General features: G+C 40.1%; 1 protein-coding gene across 2 annotated transcripts; it reads right to left on the reverse strand.

Annotated features, from left to right (window-relative positions):
- Positions 1 to 3351: 3351 nt before the first annotated feature.
- Positions 3352 to 21734, reverse strand: gas2l3 (growth arrest-specific 2 like 3). Of its 2 annotated transcripts, none has more exons than XM_052118361.1 (9): positions 21017 to 21734; positions 19532 to 19587; positions 14430 to 14607; positions 13669 to 13781; positions 13450 to 13588; positions 11842 to 11905; positions 10936 to 11071; positions 6933 to 7040; positions 3352 to 5585 (listed from the first exon to the last, which is right to left on the reverse strand). In XM_052118361.1, the coding sequence occupies exons 2-9, from the start codon at positions 19556 to 19558 to the stop codon at positions 4551 to 4553; spliced, it is 1800 nt and encodes a 599-aa protein (XP_051974321.1). In that variant the 5' UTR covers positions 19559 to 19587; positions 21017 to 21734; the 3' UTR covers positions 3352 to 4550. The 2 variants fall into 2 exon arrangements, with proteins under 2 accessions (XP_051974321.1, XP_051974322.1); XM_052118362.1 differs by lacking the exon at positions 21017 to 21734 and adding an exon at positions 19760 to 20936.
- Positions 21735 to 24166: the final 2432 nt, after the last annotated feature.

Below are 24166 nucleotides of genomic sequence, written 5' to 3' on the forward strand. Positions count from 1 at the left end.
CTCAGGAAGTATGCTTTAATATTTACGAGGTACAAAAGCTATTTTATTTTTTTTTAAAAATTGTTATAACAATAATTTATTTTCATTGAACATAAATTTAAAAAACACAATTTTAAGAGAGCCACAATGAAAGATAAATAAAAATTAAAAAGATTAATTATAATAATTAAAAAATAACGAATTATGTGGTGAAATAAAAGGTTATTTTAGCTAAAATATTTTTGAACTTCTGTTTTTTTACAGTTCAATAAAACTCACATTTTACATATTATTATTATAAATTGATATTAATTATTATATTCGACACGCTTTTTCAGATTGTTTTTATTTTCGCTGGTATTTCTTTATCCAATAGACATAAAAATTATTATACATTTAATACAACTACATACATTTGCGTAGTTATTTATAAATAAACCGTGAATTTTTCAAAACGGTGTTTTCATGGTTATTATCTGTAGGAAAGTCAATTATTGACCAATTGATAGAAACCGCTTGTGTAAACTATTATACAGGGATTGTCCCTGTAAGTGCACTGTAAGTCACTTTGGATAGAAGCATCTGCCGTAAATCTAAATTATCTTCATAATATCACACAAAAATGTTCTTAATTTTTCACTTCATACACAAACAAATATAGTGACCTGTATATATTTTAGGATGGGGTCCCTCACGCAGTGATTGTCATGGTCCTTGGCATCTAAAGGTTTGAAAACCCCTGCATTAAATGGCAATGAAATACATCCACGAGTGGTTTTAGTCACGAAAACCCTAAAAGTAATATTTCACCTAAAATGAATAATTCTGTCATCATGATAATTGAGAACAGACCAAAATGTGTCTCAATTTTCACTATAAATCTTGACATTAGTAGTCTTCTTTGTGATCAGGGTTTCAAGCTCGATTACACTTCCTAGCGCCATCTGCAGTCTGTGTGTGTCCTAATAACCCAGTATAGTGACTGGGACACTATTCTGTAAAAAGGCAAAAATCCATCCTTCGGATGAGTCGTTAAACCGAGGTCCTGACTCTCTGTGGTCATTAAAAATCCCAGGGCACTTCTCGTTAAATAGTAGGGGTGTAATCCTGGTGTCCTGGCCAAATTCCCCCCATTGGCCCTTCTCAATCATGGCCTCCTAATAATTCCCATCCATTAATTGGCTCCATCGCTCCACTCTCTCCTCTCCACCAATAGCTGGTGTGTGGTGAGCATAGGGATGGATTACCTACCGGCCCAATGGGGCCAGTGCCCAGGGGGGCCCTGGACCAAGTGTGCCGCACAAGCCCTCAAAAATGAAGCCAAAACGTCTCGATCGCCCCCCCGGTGGCTGGTCCTAGTATAGGTCATAAACCCCGCCTCCCCATGTTATTCAACGGGACGTGAGACCAACTAAACAATTAAATTACACTTCACATATCTTTTTTCCAAAGATAGTTTCTGTCATTTACTGTCGTTTCTATCACGTTGATGTCATTTCAAGTGTTTGTTTTCAAAATAAGTTTGTTTTTAGTTATTTGATGCTATAAAAACGCTGCTGTGACATCATGATTGACAGCTGTGATTGACAGGTTCTCTGAGCAAAGTAGTCACTGAAGCACCAACGGCCTTTTTTTCGGCATCTTCGGAGGACTGAGGAGATTGGAGCTTTAAATTTAATATCTAAATTTCTATAATTAATTATTTCAATTATTTTTTGCGATTGATTCGGCGAGAGTGAGGGCGGGGCCTTGATTTAGCGGCTTTACTTCCTGCTCACTACTGCGCAGGTCTGGTCCCGAAATCGCAACTGCGCAGACTCAAGTCCCAAGATGTCAGCGCCATATCGGGACACTGGCGGCTTCAGTTCTCACCAATGGAAAAGAGCGAAGGGGCGTCGTCCATCTTTTTTTACAGTCTATGCCCTGGACTCTATGCTTGTTCGATCCCCCCCGCTCGAAAACCCATCAATAATGAAAATGAACGCCCGGTGTGGGGGGATCAAGAGGATCTGCACACAGCGGTCTCTGCTGGTATGCAAGAAAACCTTTGGTCTTACTGTATTTTTGCAATTATTGTTTTTATGTTTTGCATGTAATCGGAACAGTGCACGGCGACTGATGTTAAGGACTGTAGCCTTTAGCCTCCTTGTTAGCATGTCCGCCTCCAATGCCAATCTCCCCCCGGTTCGAATCCTGCTTCGGTGCAGGTGGGGCAGGCGGTTACATATGCAGAAACTTAAATTGTGTAAACTTTATGCACCCAAATACCATTATAGACCATAATAACTATACACTATGCCCCCCAATGTTCAAGAGAAATCTACACCATTGCCTCCATCTAAAATTCACTGTAAATACAAAGTCATTTTGCTCGGTTTTGGCGCCCCCTGCTGGATATTTCCCTTGAAAAATGCAGTCAAACGTGTTATGAAGCACATAATTTCAGTTTTGTTGCAATCAGACAAAATGTTGCAATGCTCACATAAATTTCATGAGTAAAGCTTAATATATTAAGATTACTTAATTTGTGTTCTGCAGAAGAAAGTAAGTCAGACACATGTGGGAAGGCATGAGGTTGAGGAAATGATGATACATTTTTAATTTGTGGGTGAACCATTTCTATAAAAAGAAAACATAATTGAGGGTGTAAAGAACTTAATTTCTAAGCTACTTAAAATAACTATTGCTAAAGCATCATTAAAGTATGAATCACATATGGAGTTTATTTTGTATATGCGGTTACGGTCAAACAGGTACAAATATACGGATAAAATCAACCCACAGCTATAGTTACTCTTTTTAGCCATTAAGTAGCAGCACTACCACAAAAACAGACTTTAATAAGATTACATCAGATCATAACAGAGGAAAACAACATGTTATAAACCTATATTTAACTCATCTGTTATGCTGAATGAATTGTCGACTACAAATTGAGAAAAGTACCCAATAGATCTTTATTTGACAGGAAACAAAGACAAACAGACAAAAAGAAAAACTACATTCAAAACATTTTCTTTAAAGTGCTGGATGAATTTCTCTCAACTGGAGCAGGACAAACAAAAACAGAATTAAAACACCAAAACTACAAACCCTCACACATAAAATTAATATTTAATAATAACCGGTCTATATAAATCACAACTCTCGAATAAAGTGAAAAATATTCATACATCAGTCAATTGTTTGCCATGGACAGTGTAATAAAGCATTTATATGGACTTGAGTAAATCAGTAGTATTTGTGTGGCGGTAAGGAGGAGGTGCTTAATTAAATTACAGCCGGCTGATTGGCCAACGTACAATTAAACCTTCCGAACAAACCGCCCGTCCTTTGCCATATAAAGTTTTCGCAAGTGTTTGATAATTCAGCCACACACACACACACACACACACACACACACACACACACACACACACACACACACACACACACACACACACACACACACACACACACACACACACACACACACACACACACCTCTAAAAATGAGTTAAAACGTGCTCAAAGATCAAATCACGAAAGGATCTCGCTTTGGTTGCCATAGAGATGTGCCTCTGAATATTATGGGGTATGACTTCACAAAGAATGAGAGAGAATTCTGTTGGATGTGCATATGTCTCTTATGTAATACAGTTCTCCGAGTGTAAATATGGACATTAAACAGAACAGCAGACCATTGCACGTGATGTGAATGCACCCGGCGCATCTGCTGCAACATCATATACGAGGACATACATTGGTCTAAACCAACGCACACATTTACTGCATGACATTCTGAAGGAAGACATGTAACTATACGGCAGTAAAATGATCCATGATATTAATCATTATTGTTGATGCATGTATAACCCAATCAGGAGACAATGACAATGACTGACCTATGAGATTGTAACAAATATTAAACACACATCCTGATGGTACCAGTTTGTGCATAACCGTGCATAATTAAATGTAAACAAACCAACTAAACCTATATAAAAGCGTCCTAACTTTAGCTAAAATAATGATAATTACAGTAGCTTGAGAAGAAATAAAAAACTGTATGTTTTCATATGTCAAGTACTGGTAGAATGGATCCGAGGCATATTCTGATGATCTTAGTATGGCACAAATAAAAGCCTGAGAATAATTTGATTATTGCAAATGCAAAGACACAAAAACAGGTGATGGATCTCAGTCAGGGTAGACGATGTTTCAATTGACGTGCATGAAAACGAGGCCGTGCCTCTTTCGCCTATCTTTGGAGAGACGTATTTGTTTATGTTTTGTCGACTTGACGATCAACACCACAATGTACACGGTCCAAATGAAATTGAACAGGCTATACTTCTATTACAGCCTCGTTTTCATTCGTATCATTAATATGCCGCCCTCTCTGACTAAATGTTATACTTCGTTTTTCGGCATCCGAACGCATGTACTGTGCCGATTAATAAATGTGCATCACGTGCACTGCGCGAGACGTATAGGTTTGCAAAAAACCGAAGTATACTCCGTAAACCCTCAGTGCTGCGGTTGCATGTTTTTTAAAAATAGCCGCCACCAGACTACATTTCCCAGCATTCTCAGTTCTTTAGCCTCCTCTTGTTGTTCATCTCAAAGTAGGGATCTTCACGTTTGCTGGGTTTAATCCGTGTGGCATTGGTAGGTGCTGGTCTGGCTGTTGTGGGACGGTCTTTGGGTGGGTTACTGCTGGTCAGAGGTTTCCTGAGAGGAGCCGATTTAGCATTAACGGGCGCAACAGTTCGCACAATGCCTCCTCTGCTCTGCTCTACAGATTTGCTCTTGCAGGTTACAGTGGATTTAATGAGAGGGCTGGGCGCTCTAGGGGGCACCATCATTTTTTTGGGGTCGTTCGGAGCTCTCGCAGGTCCTGCCAGACGAGGGGAAACAGGACGAGCTTTTCTGGAGTCTAAGTGCAAGCTGGAGGCAGGGGACGGGGGGCGTCGCTGCACGATCCGTGAGCGTACGGGTCCAGGAGGCGGGCGGGCGTCACGCTGGGAAGGTTTTTGGGGAAGCGGGGTACAGGGTGAGGCTGAAGGTTTGGGTACTTTGCAGGTGGGTTCGGGGCAGACTGGACTGCGGGGCTGAGAGGGCGATCCACGCGGACGTAATTTGGATTTGGAGGGGGCGGGGACCTTCCGAGTTACCCTGCTCAAGCCTGACTGGGGCAGGGGGCTTCTTTTCGGGACAGGTGAGGAAAGAGGGGTGGTTTTGGGGGAGGCAGTGGGCATATGAAGGGTCTTTTTGGGTGCTGTAGCCTTCCGGGGCAGGGAGGGCGTGGAAGCAGGTGACTGGGCATAGCCGCGGGGTGTGGCGTGGCCCGAAGCGGGTGTGTTGGGTTTGGACAAAGAGGTTGCGGAGGAGGAAGAGGACTCTGGAAGGAGGTTAACAGCAGCGATGGGGTCCATCGGCGGCGGCTGGGCGCTCTGTGTGCTGAGGGTGGGGCCTGGGCCAGACGGGCCTTTCTGATAGGCTAGAATCTTTTGCTCTAAAGTGGTGAACTGCAACACACGGTCAGGGTCGTATTTCAGCAGAAACCCTTTCAGAGTGTCCCAACCTCCACCAACACGCACCATCACGTGCTTTCCATGGAGCATCTGAGAGAAATAGTGAGAAAGAAAACTGATTGAAGATAAATCAGCTTAAACACACATTATAAATGGATAGCTCTGGAAAAAGAAGTTTACACAAAACATTAAAGTCTCCATATACACTAGTCAGGCATATAAGGGATAATTTGAAAGCTTAGAACCGTAATGTTTCATAGATCATTTATTTTACATCAAATAACAAAATAAGGCTTCAAATAATTTGTCGCAAATGAGCATCCCCTAGAGGTAACATGAAAATAATTCTCACATAGCACTTAAATGGACAAGTCATATCAAATGAAAGCTCTCATTCTTGGGAATGTGACTATACAGTATTTTCTGTTGTAATAATAAAACAGTTCGAAAGATTTTCAAAATAAAATGAGCCATTTTTGACTTGTAGCACGCAGTTCAAGAGTCATTTGTTCACGACTCTCTCGCACTGGGTTTGTTGTTGTTGTTGCGTGCGTTGGTGGTGCGTTTGTTGGTGTTGCATGCTATAAAGGTGTATTCGATAACTCACAAGATGATATCAAAACCGCATATGAACGCACACAACCCGGCTGTCACCAATGGAGGCAAATTTTAAATGATTGTCGCAATCAATTAATTTTGGTCGCATTTGTGACCATTTTAGTCATAGTCTGGAGCCCTGTTAATGATGAAATACATCATATACATGTACACATATATACACATCATTGCAAAGGGGAGGAGCTCAGCTTTCTAATAACACCTAGATTGAGCTTGTAGTCCACTCAGAGGCCGAGATATTCAATGCAATAATGAGGGTGGTGCATGAACTAAAGAATTAGACTGAATGTCTATGGACGAGCACATCTGTGACGGCTGACGTGAGTTTGAGCGCCACCTACAGTTCACACCTGTATATTGTGATGGAAGGTGATAAAAGGACTTTTTTTTTTCTAGTGTTTCTTGCCATGTAGTGGAATTAGTGTAGTGAGGTGGAGTGAACAGAACCAGAATTACATGCTTACAAATTTAGGACAATTAAAAATAAATAAATTAAAAAAAATATATATTATTATATTGTACAAGTTTATAAGATTATAAATGCACACAGAGTTACTTATTAATTATTTGAGACTTTTTTTTTTTTTATTTGAGGGTGTGGCAGGGTGGAGGGCTTCCTGCCACAGAGGGGTTTTCTGAAAAATATGAACAATTATTTTGCAATTACTCTACAGTACGTGTGAATGACGAGCTTTTAAATTGGAGTGTGAAACATTGCGGGCGGCAGTCCAAAAATGCACCAGTTTAAGGTGTTAAACATCATGCATGGAAACCATTTCTTTATTTCCACACTGACAGGGATTGTCAAATGCTACTCACCCTGATGAACAGGATCTTGTCTCCCAGTCTGTAGCGTCCCTCAGACAAATACTCGATGGAAAAGCTCTGTGAGCAGTTACAGGGCGACTCGTCCGGATCCCCACGATCCTACAAATAAACGAATGAGTCTGTGAGTGAAGAATGGGACAGAAAAAAAATACTTTTGCAAACTGTTTTTAATGAAGGAGAAATAACGCCTAGGTTACAAATGGTGTCAACTGCCTTCTCTGAACCCATCAGGCCTCCAGACCCAGGACCTGAGAGAGAGCAGCGTCCCGCTGTTTATTTGGCTGAGATTGAGCCAGTTTCTTGTGACTTCTAGCGTTTAGGGCAAAAGTGTTCACTGTGTGAAGCATCTCACTAAACAACAGCTGCTGTTTACTTACTCAACCAACAATAACTGGGTCAGAATGGAAAGAGACACTGAACTTTATCAGTCCCGGAGATAATCGGACTCAAATAAACACATTTCAATCATCAAATTATTAACAATTATAGACTTGACCAACACAAAATAGGTGTCGTTTTAAAGTTTAGAAGCTCCATTTTCTTTTTTTTTTTATATATATATGTTTTTTTCTTCATGTTGCAAGACATAAATATACATTTGGTCATATTATACAACATTTTTATCTTGTCCTACTACATCTTTTTTCCATGAAACAAAAAGATAAATAAATAAATAAAAGAAAAAAATAATAAAACAAACAAACTGGTAGCAAAAACAAAAACAGGGGAGAGCCTCAGGTATTATATTTCACACAAAGTCTGATCTTATTGGCCGAATAAATTTCAAGAATCCATTCCACAACCTCTCGAATTTATCCATTTCAAATCTACAAGTGGAAGTCAGTTTCTCCATAACGTATATATCATGCATCACATCAACCCAATTTTCCTTTCTTGGCGCTTCCACCTTAAGCCATTTCCTAGTAATTCCCTTTTTTCCTGCTAGTAACATGATATTAAACATTTTACAATTCAGATTCTTTTTACCTTGCATATTAAGTCTTCCCAAATAAAGTGTGTCAAAAGCGAAAGGTAATTCAATCTGTAAAATCTTGTCCATACATTGTTTGAGTTCCATCCAATATTTCACCATCGAAGGACAACTCCAAAAAACATGAACATGATTAGCACTCTTTTTCCCCACATCCCCGCCAACAGATTGTATCCCGATATTTTGTCTGAGCTGGAGTAGAAGCTCTATTTTCTAATGCATGTAGACAATATGACCAAAACGGAACAAGTGCTTTGAAATTTGAAGATAAATCAGAAATGCTTTGTTTTTATTTTTTATTTAAAAATGTGCGCTGCACATATTATTGAAATCAGTAAAAAAATCTAAAAATCAAATATTCATGTGTCATATGTTGTTGGAAAGCTCTCAAAGAGTAAAATACAACCATCCTATTTGTTTTACTCACAGACAAAAATATAGTGAGTATCAGCTAAATATATGTATTTGACAATTATATTGGTGTTGCTTACATGCCGCATTTGCACATATAACTTCAAGAAAAATAAACTGAATATAAAATATCACATATGATTATTTAGAGTCTGTGATTATCTTTCAAACAAGTCCACACACAAGATAATCAGATGTATAGATCATTAGATAATCCACATGAAGCACAATGTTACATATGACCACCAGGAGATGGCGCCAAATACACGACACAGACTCAATGATGACTCAAATGACACAGAATGAAACTCATTCTGTGAAATCTCATGACTAAAATCATGTCTGCATGCTATGCAAACCTTTAGTCATTGTTGTGTTTGCATGTGTAATTAGTTCTTATGTACAATTATTATCTTTTATTTGTTTGGAGATGTTTTTGGACACTATAATAAATAATTTTTGTTTGCTTTGTTGTAATCAACAAAACATTATTCTCAGATACAGTTGACATGATTGGGAAGCAGTTTTTCAAAGCCGCCTTATTTACACCCAGAGATATATCATGTCAGATAAGAATAAGTACATTTTTGGCAAATTGTTTTTGTGATTTTTCAGCAGTTTCCTAGGCTACGAATCCCAAAATGTATCAATCTATATCATTAATTTTTTGTGAAGTTTTCTTTACAATGGTATCAAACATTTGACCCTCCTTGTTTTTTTGTTTTGATGTCGAGTTAGAAGACTTTAATTTTGGGTACGCCACTGAAACAGGAAATCTTTGAAACACCTTCAGAGCTTAAAGGGTTAAACAGCCAAATGGACTGACCGCATGTAATCAATCTTTGCGTAAAAATAAACAATTGCTAAAGTTGAAATAACCCTGTTTGTGGAGAAAATATTTTCCAGAAATAATTTGACCATTTGGCCTTTTGCTGCGCTCACACTTTTGGCATGACTATCAATCAAATGAATGATACCTGCTTCTTGTAACCAATCAAATGAGGTTTCCATCCAGCAGTTAACTGTGATCTAATTGGTTAAATTCTTCATATGTCTCAAGTGTCGTTCCTCTGGCAGAGCGGTTTAATACACATTCTTTTATTGCGTGAGTCAACCCGACACCATCCATTGATATAAATAGGAGTCTCAATCTAGTGTTCAAATATTTTTTCTTGTTGCTTACAAGTAAAATTACTTTTACTTATCATTGCATGGAATTTGGATGGATGTTTACCTACCATTTTCTTCACGTAAACAAGGTATGTAAAAGAGTATGCAACGAACATTTCTAACAGTAGTACACTGCCTTGATGTCAGAACCTCAATATATTGCATGTTTAAAGGGGTCATGACATGAGAAACCAAATTTGCCTTGATCTTTTGGTATATAAGAGGTCTTTGTATCATTAAAACGTCCTGCAAGTTTAATATTTTAAGACGTCCTCCCCATTCTAAACGAATCATTTATTTAATCAAACTCAAAATACAGCTCGTTCTGGATTCATGGTTAGAAGTGACGTGTCGGTTAGAAGTGACGTAACAGCGTTTGCATATGACCGCCTCCAGCACAAGATAACTACGCTTTAAGCGCAAGACAACTACGCTCATTTCAGTATCGCCGTGCGCCTCACAAGTGTTCAGTCGATGGACAGCGAGCTCTGACAGAGACTACTTGTGCACAGGAAAATTACGATGCCACACAGATGTGCTGTTCCTGGCTGTGGTCAAACAAAACCTCTGAATAAGCTGCCGAAAGATCCAGACGTCAGGGAAAAATGGATGCAGTTTATTTTTTGCGGACGTCCCAGTCACGGCAGTGTTAACTTAAGCGTTTGTTCTGTACATTTTAAGGATGACTGTTTTGAGAACAAATCTCAATATGATGCTGGCTTTGCCAGAAAACTGTTGCTCAAAGATAAGTCCGTGCCGACTATTCTGGGAACAACGACGACGCAAACTGTAAGTAATCTATTTTAAACTTTAAACTACTTTTTAAAGCGCAATTTCATTCATTATGAATAATCACAGTGTTTTTACTTAGTTTACTTGCATATTGTTCTGGCTGGGGGCGTCAATAATTGATACATAGGCACTGACGCTTAGCCAATCATAACAGTGGGCGTTAACACTGAAGTCTTAAATGGAAAACGCCCCAAAACAGACTGTTTGAATCAGAGGATGAGAAACAGGGTGGGAAAAGGTCATAAATCACTAGATTTTAAAAGTTTTTCTTAAAAAAAAATATATTAATACTATAATTGCACCTAAGGGAACATAATAATACAATAAAAAAACCCATGTCATGACCCCTTTAAATTAGCGAGTGCAACCCAGTTACCATCTTGAAAATAAATGATTTTGTGAAGCATATAAAAGTTTATATATGTGGTGTCCAGTAATCCACAAGGTGTGCTTTGGTTGTATAATGCATATTTTGGTAGTTAGTCATCTGGGTATTCCATGCATTCAGAAAATGCACAACCTGCAAAAATAGTGTGAGAACTATTTTGCTATATTGAACATACTTTCAGACTGTCCTCCTGATTTGAGTAAGTGTGAGTTAACCTGTGTGTGTGTGTGTGAGATACTCACAGCATGGTACAGGGAACCGTGCTGACAGCACACAGTGAATGTTTTGACTGGAGGGGAGTCATTAGTCATCATTAGACTTTCTTGCAGTTCAATTTCCTTCTCCATTTGAACCAAAACCGGAGGCTCCACCCCATACCTAAACAAAAACAATAATATACAAACAGGGTTGGGAGGGTTACTTTTTAAATGTAATCTGTTACAAATACAAATTACTAAGTAGCAAATGTATTCGGTAACGTAATCCTGTTATGTCAATAAGAAAATAATGTAATCAGATTACTTTGTTACTTTTTTGATTACCTCAAGATCGCATATGTGAATAAAGTCAAAAGAAAAGCAACATTTTCTCAAAGACTTTTAATCATGCCTTCTGAGGGGTCTGGGTACCTCAGCGAGTATTGATGCTGACTATCACACCTGGAGTCAAGAGTTTGAACCCAGGGCGTGCTGAGTGACTCCAGTCAGGTCTCCTTAGCAACCAAATTGGCCCGGTTGCTAGGGAGGGTAGTGCTCTTTCAAGTCTCAGTCAATCCGCACATCTTATCATGTGACTCGTTGTGCATGACACCGCGGAGACTCACAGCATGTGGAGGCTCATGCTACTCTCCACGATCCACACACAACTCACCACACACCCCATTGAGAGAACCACTAATCACCACCACGAGGAGGTTACCCCATGTGACTCTACCCTCCCTAGCAACCAGGCCAATTTGGTTGCTTAGGAGACCTGACTGGAGTCACTCAGCACGCCCTGATTCAAACTCGTGACTCCAGGGGTGACCACCACAAAATGATTAATTTAAATCCCACCCCTGCCCCCAACTCCTAAGCCCCTGAAGCAGTAGCACTGACCCCTGACCCCAAACCTGACACCTGTGAGATCGGAAATGCAGGTTCACTTACCTGGAAACGATGCGTCCGATCTCCAGCAGACACAAACACACCTGGCGAGGTTCTTTATGCAGGACTGGAGAGAGAGATGGAAGCGGTTGCTATAGTTACATTATAAACATTCAGTTCGTTCATAACACTTAAAGGGGTCATATCATTAAAACAATTGATTTCCCTTGAAATATAAAAGTTTGATGTACTACGAAAACATACAATCACTTTTAAAAACGGACTTTGCATAAAGAATGCAAAATTGACAGAAAATACGTCAACAAACAACCCCAAAGTAAGAGTCGTTCCTCACTTCTCATGCGAGGTCAGACAAACATAACAGATGTGCATAAAGAAGACTTAAAGGTACAGTAGCAAAAATAGCCATTTATCATTTAAGGGGGGTGGCATAATGAACTAAATTACATTTTTGGTGCAAAAAACCTTAAATAATATTATAACCGTCTACCTGGTCCAAATATAGGATTACACTCATTGTCACTCATCTGGACAATCTTTTTTTGTTGAAACAAAAGATGGGGAAAGAAGCTCTTAATGCTATTTGATGTACCAAACAAGCCCAAATGGGACTTTTGTGTTTTTCAGCCCAAGTAAGGCACATTTTAATTACCACAGAAGCACGTCTAGCCTTAACGATCACCAAAACGCAGAATGAGATGCTTTTTTCTTCAAGCGCTTTTCATGTGGAGTTCAAAGCGGCGCTGGTGTTTACATCATGAACGCGGCTTCAAGATTGCTGTAGGAAACCAGATAGCCACAGTCTGCCGGATTAATATTGCGGAGGATGCGTTTAAGGGATTTAATGCCCATTGCAATGAAAATGCATCCTACGAGAGTATTTTCAATTAGTCAAACTCCCACGTCGGGAAACATTTAATAGTACTTGGATTGGTGATATTTTAGTGCATTTCTATGTTTATACTTTGGAAGACTTTGTTTGGAAAATGTTAATAAAACTTTGTTGTTACATATTGTTTAGTTTTTTTCCCCAAGATGGAAATAAATACATTTTGACAGGAAAAGTATACCGTATAGTCAAATTTCAGCTCTTTCAAAATCACTTAAAATGATGTGATTAATCACGATTAATTATTTTAATCGACTGACAGCACTAGTAGCAATATGTTATAGTAATATGTTTTCAAATGTATAAATCACTCTCCTGAAATAAGGCACCTAATACCGTTTCCTAACAAGACAATCCGCGCATCTTATCACGTGGCTTGTTGAGCTCGTTACCGCGGAGACTTGACGCGTGTGGAGGCTTCACGCTATTCTCCGCGGCATCCACCCACAACTCACCACGCGCCCCACCACGAGCGAACCACATTGTTGCGACCACGAGGAGGTTACCCCATGTGACTCTACCCTCCCTAGCAACCGGGCTAGTCTGCGTGGAATGAAGCTCCAAGCAATAAATCATAGCAATCACTTGCATGTTAATCTTTTGTCTTAACCAGTTGCGACCGCAACAAACTAAATTTGATTGGTCCAAAATCGTACTCCACAAAAATGCATATTAAACATCAAATACAATCTAATTGGCTGGGATTTTGTCACTAATGTCAGCATGTTGCTTTAAGACACAATGTGGCTAGGTTTTCTCACCCAAACCCTCGGACTCAAACAGATACGTCTCGTCCACTCCTATCTGACGGCACCAGGACAGAAAATTTGCCGTGTTGTCACGAGCTAAAAACGATCCAGGGGAGGCGTTTCTCTTGAACGGAATTTTCTTTGATGACAGCTGTTGACGAAAAAGACACAATTTACTCTAGTAATACGAGCTGCATTGTCACAGAGACTCACACACCAGCTCATACTCACCGGTGTTTTGTTGGAGTCCTGTGGGATTTTGCTCTGCAGAATTCCAACCAAATGACAAAGTCTGGCACCGTTATCCAGCTCCTCCATGAAGTGTTCGGCTCGGATTTCCTCATCTGCTCTCACACACACACACACACACACACACACACACACACACACACACACACACACACACACACACACACACACACACACACACACACACACACACACACACACACACACACACACACACACACACACATCAAAGACCCTGTTTATACCTGGTTTTAACATTCATCTTTAGTGATATGATCTCAAGTGGTCAGTCATTATTTACGCAATTCCATTTGATGCCGCAGAAATTACAAGCTTCACCTATAAACTAGCTTAAAGGGGGACTATATGTTTACAAAATGGGTTTAAAGGTAAATGTGTGTCCCGGTGAGTTATTTTTCTTTGGTCAGGATAAACGTGACCGATGCAGACAGACAGACAGGTAAGGGCAACACCCTTCATTATTTTACCCCTCATAAATGAGAACGAAAGAGAAAGAGTTCATTGTTCACAGGGTCAAATATCAACATCAGCTAGAGTAGATGTGGTTTCCCACACTCCTGTGCATCATATATTGGGATTTGAATTTCACTTGTTTGACTTACGCAAGGAAAAGAGATTTAGCCTAATAATGGCAGTTATTTTTGCTTTCATTCCCTGACAGTGAGTCATCAACATGTTCTCTCAACAAAGAGTCTGGAAACCGTATCTGAGAGCAGATTTACCCAGTATGCCACTGAGCCAGATGGCGAGGTCCTCTTGCATGGGCACCAGTGTGGCCTCGTGCCGCACCGCCAACCACTGGTCATACTGGAATACATCAGCCAGACCTGGACCGGGCCGTGGAACCCGAGGGCAGCGAGGACTCTGTAACGGGGTATCAAACTTCTCGCCAAACCAAGACTACGAGATAGAGAGAGAGAGAGAGAGAGAGAGAGAGAGAGAGAGAGAGAGTGAGAGACATATGAGAACCAGACAGCTCACAGTGACAGTAGCGGTTTTCTATTATTCAAACTTCAAAACAAGATTCAGCGGCACCAAACAGACTTGAAAAAGTAACACTAGGGTGTTGAGGGTGGTTGCCAGGCTACCATTTGGACAATTGATGTCATTGGTTGAGCCAGATGTGAACATTTCAGGTTGTTTAAACAGAAAAACATTTTAAAAGTACGGCCACAAATAGCATACCCAAGCACGGCTAAATTACGCAAGCAAAATAATTTCAATGGGAATCCGCGTGATCTGATTTCAGCACCATAGACAGTGGCTTTAAAATGTAAATAAAAAAAGCGTACACAAACACAATCACGAGAGCTTCTCAGATCTTCTTAAGCGCATCTGATATCAACACCGATGCGAAGCACGAACACCTGAAGCTCATTTAATACAGATAATCCACTAAAATAACGGATTGTTCTGCTTAACATGTTGCATATGTACTTAAATTACAATCTTGGGTGATCCGAGCACATGTGGTCAGGTATGACATCGCTTTTTACACCTGGTCATTTAGATGTATTTCCTGTGGGGGTCTGGGTATCTCAGCGAGTATTGACGCTGACTATCACCGCTGGAGTCTTGAGTTTGCATTCAAGGCATGCTGAGTGACTCCAGACAGGTCTCCTATGCAACCAAATTGGCCCGGTTGCTAGGGAGGGTAGAGTCACATGGGGTAACCTCCAAAGAGTGAAGCCACCACACACGCTACGTCTCCGCAGTAATGCACTCAACAAGCCACGTGATAAGATGCACGGATTGACGGTCTCAGACGTGGAGGCAACTGAGATTCGTCCTCCGCCACCCCGATTGAGGCGAGTCACTACGCCACCATGAGGACTTGGAGCGCATTGGGAATTGGGCGTTCCAAATTGGGGATAAGGAAAAAAAACGTGTTCAGATTTGGAGGGGAGGGTCTCTTGTTTCAGGACAACATACATAAATCACTCTGTCAGTGTGTTACTGCAAAATATTAAAGAGCAATTAAGTCAGAAAAGACAAAGAAAGCTCCGGAAAAAAAACGATGTACTGTTTCTCCCGATCTAGACCCCGTTTAGACCTGTATTTAGGGCTGACCACATGTGATCGGATCACCCGAAATGCATCTTAATACCAGGTGGAAACGGGGTCATAGTTGACTGCACAATAAACTGGGATAGGCAACATTAAGCAATTAAAAATGAACAAAGGTCTGTAATAGCTGCCTTAAGCCTGAACGCACATTTCCAGCATCAGTGCATGTAAAAGACTGATAAAATTACAGCTCTGAGATGCCAAAGCCATGAAACTCTATCATATGGCAAACTTCCACATGTGAACGAGACACAGAGGGCTAAAAAAACAACTGTGTCCAATTGATCACACACACACACACACACACACACACACACACACACACACACACACACACACACACACACCCTCTCTGGAACAGACTATAAGACGATGACCCTGCAGAAACAAACAGGACTAATCAAAAATACAAACTAGCACAAGAGGGAAGAAACCATAATTATGTTGACAGAGAAAAAAACCAAACAATGCTGATGCCGATATCAACGCTCAATAGGTACGATTACAACATACAACAACAGCTACGGCTCCTATTTTAATTGCTTTAATTTTTTTAATTGCACAAGTGCTGCAGATGGATGATATTACACTCAAGCACAGGTTCGAAAACATCGCGAAAAAGAAGAAGCTGCACTAACTTCTCGGCTTCATGTAAAACATTTGTTCCATGCACCGTTTTTCAGCAGTGGTGCTCCCCCATTTACAGCCCCACGGCAAAAGAAAACAAACATATTTCCCAGAGTTGTGAACATCCGGTTGCAGTCGGAATTGAATGTTGGGGAGATAAAAGACCATATGCCGCAAAGTAATTGGAAGGAAACATCCATAGTGTGTACTCCAATTCACACACAAATGACTCTTTTGAACCGATTCTTTTTAGTAAATCAAAACAGAGCAACCAGTTTGTCTGACAAACAAATGACTCTTTTGAACCAATTCTTTTTAGTGAATCAAAACAGAGCAACCAGTGTAGTCCGGCAAACAAATGACTCTTTTGAACCGATTCTTTTTAGTGAATCAAAACAGAGCAACCAGTGTAGACCGACAAACAAATGACTCTTTTGAACCGATTCCTTTTAGTGAATCAAAACAGACAGAGTAACCAGTGTAGTCCGATAAACAAATGACTCTTTTGAACCGATTCTTTTTAGTGAATCAAAACAGAGCAACCAGTGTAGTCCGACAAAAAATGACTCTTTTGAACCGATTCTTTTTAGTGAATCAAAACAGAGCAACCAGTGTAGTCCGACAAACAAATGACTCTTTTGAACCGATTCCTTTTAGTGAATCAAAACAGACAGAGTAACCAGTGTAGTCCGATAAACAAATGACTCTTTTGAACCGATTCTTTTTAGTGAATCAAAACAGAGCAACCAGTGTAGTCCGACAAACAAATGACTCTTTTGACTCTACACACGTGTCCTGAGTTGCACTTTAATTACTGTCACTTTATAACTGTCTGCTACCTCAATAACTGCTATGTGCATAGAACATTATCTCATAGTATGTTATGTTTACATTTTTAGAAACTGTCATCTTTTTGCACTACTGAGTACTGGTCGGCGCTGCACTGTCTATTGTCCTGTTCATTGTCAGACATTTGTTGTACTGTCCTGTACTTTTTGCACATGCACTTTATATAGGTATATATAGGTTTTTTTATATAGGTATTTTATTTCGTTGTGTTGTCTCATGTGGTCCTGTGTTGGTCCTTTGTTGTTTTTATGTAGCACCATGGTCCTGGAGGAACGTTGTCTCGTTTTGCTGTGTACTGTACTAACTGTATATGGTTGAAACGACAATAAAAACCACTTGACTTGACTTGACTTGACTCTTTTGAACCGATTCTTTTTAGTGAATCAAAACAGACAGCACATCCGGTGTAGTCAAAAATGACTCTTATGAACTGATTCTTTTAATTAATCATTGAAAAAGATTCACAAACTGACGGACTAATTTGCCCTATTCTAAACTGCATTTAAAAAGACATTTGCAACAACTTGTTTTTGTAATAAATATTCATTCATAAAAAGCATTAAAACATCACATTTCTCAGTAAATAATCAGAGTATTGGCAAATAGCATGTAAACAGGATTGAAATGGTTGGCCCAAATCATGTAAACATCTTAATCGAATTATTCCTTATACTCTGATTATTGCAATACATGTAAACGTAGCCACTGACAGACGATGTTCGACAATATTGGGAAATGACAAAACTATGGAGCTGGGAAGTCACCGAATATATTACATAGCAGGGTTTTAAATTAGCAAATGCGATCCGCTAAATGCAGGACATTCAGTGGCATCATTTTTTGCGTGCATATCATATTTACTATAAATATATAGTAAAAAAGGACTCAAGTGTGGGTGAGAAACAGATCAATATTTATCATATCATGTCTGACAACAGATTTAACCACCGGAGTTTAATGGATTTCTTTTATGCTGCCTTTATGTGATTTTTGGAGCTTAAAAATTCCAGTCACCATTCACTTGCATTACAGAGCCGAGATATTCTTCTAAAAAAACGTAATTTGTTTTCTGCAATTTGTGTTCTGCAGAAGAAAGAAAGTCATACACATCTGGGATGGCATGAGAAAATGATGAGAGAATATTCATTATTGGGTGGACTGTCCCTTTAAGTACGAGCAACAGTAATAACATCAAAATCTAATTTCTGTCAAGTATATCACACGGCACCTTAGAGACCGAGGCACCATCTGTTTGAAACGCACAAACAATATAACACTCACAAACTCATTCAGTGCCACTCTAGACAACTGGACAAACTAATAATTAGAAGAGCTTCATCTGAGGTTAATGACACCGCTGCACTGCGAATGAAAGCTCACACACAAGCAGGCCACTCTATGTGAAATCCCATAACCCCTCTGCTACTCTCTACACATGAACACTGCTGTTCCAACACATACATCAGATTCCCAGGAGAAAGAGAGAGCGCTTTAGGCCTCTACTAACACATATGGAGCATTTCTTGCACAAAGCTTGACTAATTAAACCGGAAGGTGTGTGTGTGTGTGTGTGTGTGTGTGTGTGTGTGAGTGTATGAGTGGGTGTTTGTGTGTGTTAGTGTGTGTGTGTGTGTGTGTGTGTGTGTGTGTGTGCTGTATGTGGGGTTTCTTTCTATTCATCTTTTATAAGATATCCAAGATAACCATTCCATACAGGATTACGGTCAGCTCCGTTTAAGTTTCACACACACAGTACTTCCAGTCTTTCCTCTTGAAAAGGTCAGGCACATTCTCACTTATGGGTAACACCTCTCCAAATCTGTCAAATGGAACAGGTGTGGTGCGATCCCTAGTTTGTCTGTCTGGCGTGTTGAATCACACGTGCATGCAAACGACTGATTGATCCAACAACTTTAAGCATTACATAATGCAGTTCACACATGACATCAGATATAATAACAGAACCATCACTTCTGACTCTAGAACACAAACAACCTGGGACGTCCCTCTGGAGCCATCTGGGGTCAGGTGCACAGTGTTTCTCTTAAAATTCCAAAATAATAAAAGGCATTGATTTAGGTAGCATATGTATTATAAAACTGTTGGAGCTGTGGTACTGTGACTTGCACCACAAAAGCACCACTGTGCTCACCCGAAAATGGGTTTGAATCTGGCCTGCGTCACATCCTACTCCCAACTCCCTTTTGTATCAGGGCTATAAGCATATAAATAATAATAATAAAGGTTACTAAGATAATAAGAAAGTAAAGTTATTGCATACCTGTAGATCGGCCTGGAGCGCCATCATCAATGACAAAAGAGATTCACCTCCACATTCTGAAAGAGAGACAGACAGATAAAACACTCCCGCTCAGCACACACACACACGCTCTGACGCCCTCCGGATATTCCTACACTACGCGCACACACACGCACACACACACACACACACACACACACACACTACAACTTAAGCTCAATCAACATCATTTGTGACGATGTTGATTACCACAAATTCATTTTGACTCGTCCGTCGCTTTTTAATTTTTTCTTTATCCCCTTTCATCCCAATTTTGGAACGCCCAATTCCCACTACTTAGTAGGTCCTGATGGCGCAGTTGCTCGCCTCAATCCGGGTGTCGGAGGACAAGTCTCAGTTGCCTTCACTTCTGAGACCTTCATCTGATCACGTGACTCGTTGTGCATGACACCGCGGAGACTCACAGCATGTGGAGACTCATGTTACTCTCCACGATCCACACACAACTCACCACACGCCCCATTGAGAGAACCACTAATCACCACCACGAGGAGGTTACCCCATGTGACTCTACCCTGCCTAGCAACCGGGACAATTTGGTTGCTTAGGAGACCTGGCTGGAGTCACTCAGCACGCCCGGATCCAAACTCGCGACTCCAGGTGTGACAGTCCGTCTCTCCTTTACTTTAAAAAAGCACAAAGTGTGTTCCAGTGGGACACTTACAATGGAAGTCAATGGGGTACATTTTTGGAGCGTTTAAAGGCAAAAATGTGAAGCTTATAATTTTATAAAAACACTTACATTAATTCTTCTGTTAAAACTTGTGTATTATTTCAGCTGTTAAATTGTTTAAATCATTGTTTTTGCGGGATTATAGGGATTACGCTGTTATGTCATCATGGCCACAAAGTTGTAAAATTGTCTATAACTTTACACAGATGCAGTTAGTAAGTGATTGTCACAGTAAAATCATGTTAATACACATATTGTGTCTATACTTTTGAAACAGTGAGTATTTTAATGTTTGCAGATTAAACCCCATTGACTTCCATTGGTAATAATAATGAAGGAAACACTAATGACTGATCAAATACATAAAACCAGTTGGTATAAATGAGATGAATTTTGCTCTATTGATATTTAAATATGTTAATTGTTTATTTGCACTATTGCTATTGTTCTTGTGCAATTAAAATGCTGCAAACTCATGGGCATTACAAAAATATTTTTTGTCATGCCAGTAAAGCACACTACAATGAAATTCATGAGAGAGAGAGAGAGAGAGAGAGAGAGAGAGAGAGAGAGAGAGAGAGAGAGAGAGAGAGAGAGAGAGAGACAGAGACATGCAGAAAGATTAAGACAGTTCAGTCAACATAAGCATAGCTGAGGAAACAAAGTGAATCACACACACACACACACACACACAAGCTGTCAGACTCAAACACTCACGTGAAATCTGTTCCTAAATCTTAATAACAATTATATAAAACCAGTGACACACTCACCTGAGAAAGGCACACAAGAGTCCAGTCCAGGTGCCACCAAAATACACACCTCAACACAGTGAATCCCAACACACACTTTTGCAGATCACTCGCTACTTGACAGTGGATATGACAGAGAGAGAGAGAGAGAGAGAGAGAGAGAGAGACTAATGAAGCCGCACAGCAAACCCCCATCCAATCCCAGCCAAGCATATACAATGGCTCTATTGTTACAACCCCTTCAATGACACACACACACACACACACACACACACACACACACACACACACACACACACACACACACACAAAGTCCAAGGTTCGCTTGATCAAGAACCATACAGTCCTTTACTACAAACTCCTCCGTGACACGATAAAGAAAAGAATCCCAAAATTGTTTGAAGGACAGCTAGAGATAAACACAATTGCTCTTTTTTTTCCTGCCATACTAAAACACCAAGGCGGGCAAGAGAGGGAGAGAGCTGATTACACGGGGAACAGCATGTGTGGACACAGAAAAGCATTTCAATCAAACCAGTCTTCTGTGCAATTCCAAACCACAGAATGTCACGCAGCGGAGACGAAGAGAATAACTGAGAACACACAAAACCCAGAATTGATGGCTGTGGGTTCTGAAGTGGGTGGCTCCAGGTCTGAAGGGCCACATTCCTCTGTCAGCACACAGTGGAAAGAGCCGGTCACTAACGGACACACTGCCCGAGAGCCACGACTGACTCAAAAACATATTTGTACACTTATGAGTGTGTTTCCTATCCACTTTATATAGACAGTTTAGCTCACTCAGAAATGAACAATCAACTGTCATTTACTCGGTTTTAAACCCGTATGATTGGCATTCTTCCATTTAACACTGAAGGAGACATTTAGAAGAATGTTCACGCTTCAATTTCCATACAAGGAAAGGGGAATGAGGCTGTTGTACTGATTTTTACACTAACTCTTATATATTCATACACTGTGTTTCATATCGAACATGCAGAAAAAAATTATCCCACTCCAAAAATTACAATTCTTACCTGCTCATCTGAAATGCTGCTTTTCTAACCATGAATTTTTTTTTATAATTTCTATGGATGCCTTTAACATCTTCACCAACTCCACATATGACTCATGTGATATATTTCATGTTTTCTAAATTCATATGAAAGATTTGTGTGGGTAAGAGACCTACAGACCGACATTACACATGTTGTTAGCCACTGACTGCGTCTTGTGAGATACAGTTTTGATCCTCCAGGGGGCGCTTGACGCTCTGAAAACCGAATACTCCATGCATCCACATTTAAATCTCAAAATGTTTTATTTATTATTGGATTTTCTTTTTTACATTGGATTGTATTGTATTTGGATTCATGCCTGAGAATGGAAATCCGCCTCTGCATTATCTATAAAAGCATTTTTAAAAATCCTCATCCAGTATTAATAAATGACTGTGATTGGCCCATCCTAACCAGCGCTGAGAAAAGTAACGGGTACCACGTGACATTGCCGTCGACGCTAGAGGGGGATTGCGCAGACAATGGTTGGGCGATACCAATTAATACATCGGGGGGGGGCTTCAGTTGGCTTAGTCTACGTCACACAATTGCAGGGTACCTCAAACTAAATTATTTTCAGCGCTGATTGAAAAAAATAATATATGAACAAGAACAGATGCATGATTGGGGTAGACAAATCACCCCCTTTACAGCATGGGGGGCATGTCCCTCCCGCCCCCCTAATTCTACGCCAAGGCTAATCTTCTATTGTTATTGCATTATATGAGGACTCAAAATGAATACATAGAAGAGCCCATGAAAATTAAACACTTCTGAAGCACCCCGATGCGTGCACCATCTCTGCGGTGGTTTACGGCAAAAAATATGCAAAAAATGTAGTGAACACAAAGTGGTCCGCTTCACTTTAATTTAATGTTGGTTGCAATTAACAAACAAACAAAAACTTTCTGCAAAGCAGAAAGCATATCTATGGGTTTGGAACGACATGAGGATGAGTAAATCATGAGTTTTAATGCTTGATCCGTTAATGCTTGATTGAACTAATATCCTTTAATGTCTTTAAGGCAGAACTAATAAAAATAAAAAAAAAGATTCTGTCCAAATCACACAGCAATTAAAACACGAGTAACCTCTCAGCAGACGAATTGTTTCTCTAATTACACTGTAAAAGACAGTAAATAAAGACTTTTATTGCAGAAATAAGACGCCAGACACAACACAAAGCATTCTAATGTTTTAATCCCACTATAATGAACGCCTGCGTGAGTTACACTTAATTTGTGGCTTTAATTAAAAATGACAACACAGGGTTTCCACATGTCTCCTCCGGTCATCTCATAATCACGTAAGAGGATCACGCATACGGACGCATCCCTGTTGGCTGGTTGCTCTTCATTCTAGACGTGAGTTGACACGTGGCACACACATGCATAAGTGTGTGTTTGTGTGTACCAGTGGCTCGCACATGGGTCCCAAAAACACCATCCATCAATCAAAGCCCCTCGTATTCCTGTTCTTTTGTGTTTTTGTTTGTGATCTTGATTGGCCTGTCAGATGCTTTCATTAGTAGGCTGACCCATCAACACACACACACACATGCAGAATTATTGGTCCTGAAGAGGGTAGCCATCTGATAAACTGCGGGTCAGATGCCCCTCCCCCATATCCTGGAGTAAAGCCCCTCTTGCACACCTGCCACCAGTCCAGGATCAGTAATCTACAAGAACATGCACACCTCACACACACACACACACACACACCACACACACAATTCTGTTGAGTTATAAAAAATAGAGCCGCACCTCAACTTTTAGTGGAGGGGTCAAAAGCTTTTGACAAACTTGTGTAGCCAAGAAAACAGTGAGACAGGTACTGCAGGTGGGCAGTGAGACGGGTTTGGTATATTGAATACAGCGGGCCACAGTAATGGGACACAAGGTCACCCATACAGGGGTCAAATGGTTGAGACACACTGAGATTCTCAGGCTTTAGAGAATCACTTTAGTCTTCCATCATAGTTTGAGATAATCCCTGTTGAAAAGGAGTAAGAGAGAACTACTTTCTCATGCATCTGAAATTACAAAACAAAGCAGCATTTCACCAAAAGATGATTGACTCTCTATTCAACAACTTTATAAAGTCACAAAGTGAT

This window comes from Xyrauchen texanus, chromosome 45, assembly GCF_025860055.1.
Source record: "Xyrauchen texanus isolate HMW12.3.18 chromosome 45, RBS_HiC_50CHRs, whole genome shotgun sequence".
Taxonomy (NCBI): Eukaryota; Metazoa; Chordata; class Actinopteri; order Cypriniformes; family Catostomidae; genus Xyrauchen; species Xyrauchen texanus.

Excerpts from the sequence above, each read along its gene's own strand:
- gas2l3 (XM_052118361.1), bottom strand. The coding sequence starts at position 19,558 with ATGATGGCGCTCCAGGCCGATCTACAG. Across the intron at positions 14,608-19,531 it reads CGCTCCAGGCCGATCTACAG|TCTTGGTTTGGCGAGAAGTT; the intron begins GTATGCAATAAC and ends TCTATCTCGTAG. Across the intron at positions 7,041-10,935 it reads ACGGTTCCCTGTACCATGCT|GATCGTGGGGATCCGGACGA; the intron begins GTGAGTATCTCA and ends GTTTATTTGTAG.